Source organism: Austrofundulus limnaeus, unplaced genomic scaffold, assembly GCF_001266775.1.
Source record: "Austrofundulus limnaeus strain Quisiro unplaced genomic scaffold, Austrofundulus_limnaeus-1.0 Scaffold2498, whole genome shotgun sequence".
Taxonomy (NCBI): domain Eukaryota; kingdom Metazoa; phylum Chordata; class Actinopteri; order Cyprinodontiformes; family Rivulidae; genus Austrofundulus; species Austrofundulus limnaeus.
This window is the reverse complement of record NW_013954900.1, coordinates 2,335-3,374: the sequence shown is the minus strand read 5'-3', so window position 1 is coordinate 3,374 and position 1,040 is coordinate 2,335. Positions and strand designations below refer to the sequence as shown.

The 1,040-nt window shown below is 38.2% G+C and overlaps 1 protein-coding gene across 1 annotated transcript in view; it reads right to left on the bottom strand.

Moving 5' to 3' along the window:
* The window catches only part of LOC106511085 (E3 ubiquitin-protein ligase E3D), a gene marked incomplete at its 3' end in the record, with an annotated part of 15,046 nt that extends 14,039 nt beyond the window's left edge, over window positions 1-1,007 (bottom strand). Inside the window, 1 exon segment of the mRNA XM_013999829.1 lies at window positions 582-1,007. Coding sequence (XP_013855283.1) covers window positions 582-670 — 89 coding nt within the window.
* Between the last annotated feature and the right edge of the window lie 33 nt (window positions 1,008-1,040).

The window sequence follows — 1,040 nt, the reverse complement described above, 5'->3', positions numbered from 1 at the left end:
GAATTGAGGCAGTTCTGAAGGCAAAAGGGGGTCCAACCCGTTACTAGCGTGGTGTACCTAATAAAGTGGCCTGTGAGTGTGTATTGTGACTCATTTTGCAGGACTGGTCACATTTTTAAATAAATGTCTTCTTACAGTTGGTATAAAGTATTGTGCAAAAATCCAGACATTCTATAAAACTTCTGAAGTAGTCTAACCTCTTTGTTATTAGCTTTAGTTGTATTTTAGGGTAATTTTATCTAAGCTGTGACTTATGCAGGTGTACAAATGCACCTGAAGGGATGAAACAGTGAGTCTAAAAACAAGAGAAAACTTTGCAAAGCAACCATTTTAAATAAAGGTTTCAAAGCGCTTTGTTACCTGCAGACTGTCTCTGAGCTGATGAACATCTTATTATTTGCTTTGACAAACAGATGACATCATCATGGTCGACCTTTCATTGACTGCAGCTCCCGTCGACCTAAGTTAGATTAATCTAACATCAACTAGTCTAACAGCGGTAAAATATCAAAGAAAGCAGAAAACACTAAACTGTAGTTGTGTGCTGAAACGGTGTAGTCGTTGTTGTTGTTGTTGTTTACCCGATAATAAGTAGTCCACTCTCCAGTCTTTTCCTCAGCTCCAAGAAGAGTCCAACTCCTTGTGTTTTGGCTGACATCCTCTCCGTCATTCGACACACCGGAAGCTCAACAAAGAATTATTCAATAACCCGTTCATTAAACTAACAAGAAAAAAAAAACAACAAAGTTCATTAAATTATGCTGAGTGTCGATACGGACTCTCACGTTCTCACTGCCACATGTGACAACAGCGCATGCGTGAGTACTACCGTACGGAAACACAACATCCGGTTCTTCTTCTTCTATTTTTAAAATGGCGGTTGGCAAACAACTTTTAGGTGCATTACCGCCACCTGTCAGCTTGGAGTGTGGATCAAATGTTCAATTTCCTATTTTCTACCCAAAAAAACTAAAAATGCTGCTAAAACTATACCCCCAATTAATCTTTGAAACAATATCTAAATTTCTAATTAATTAGAA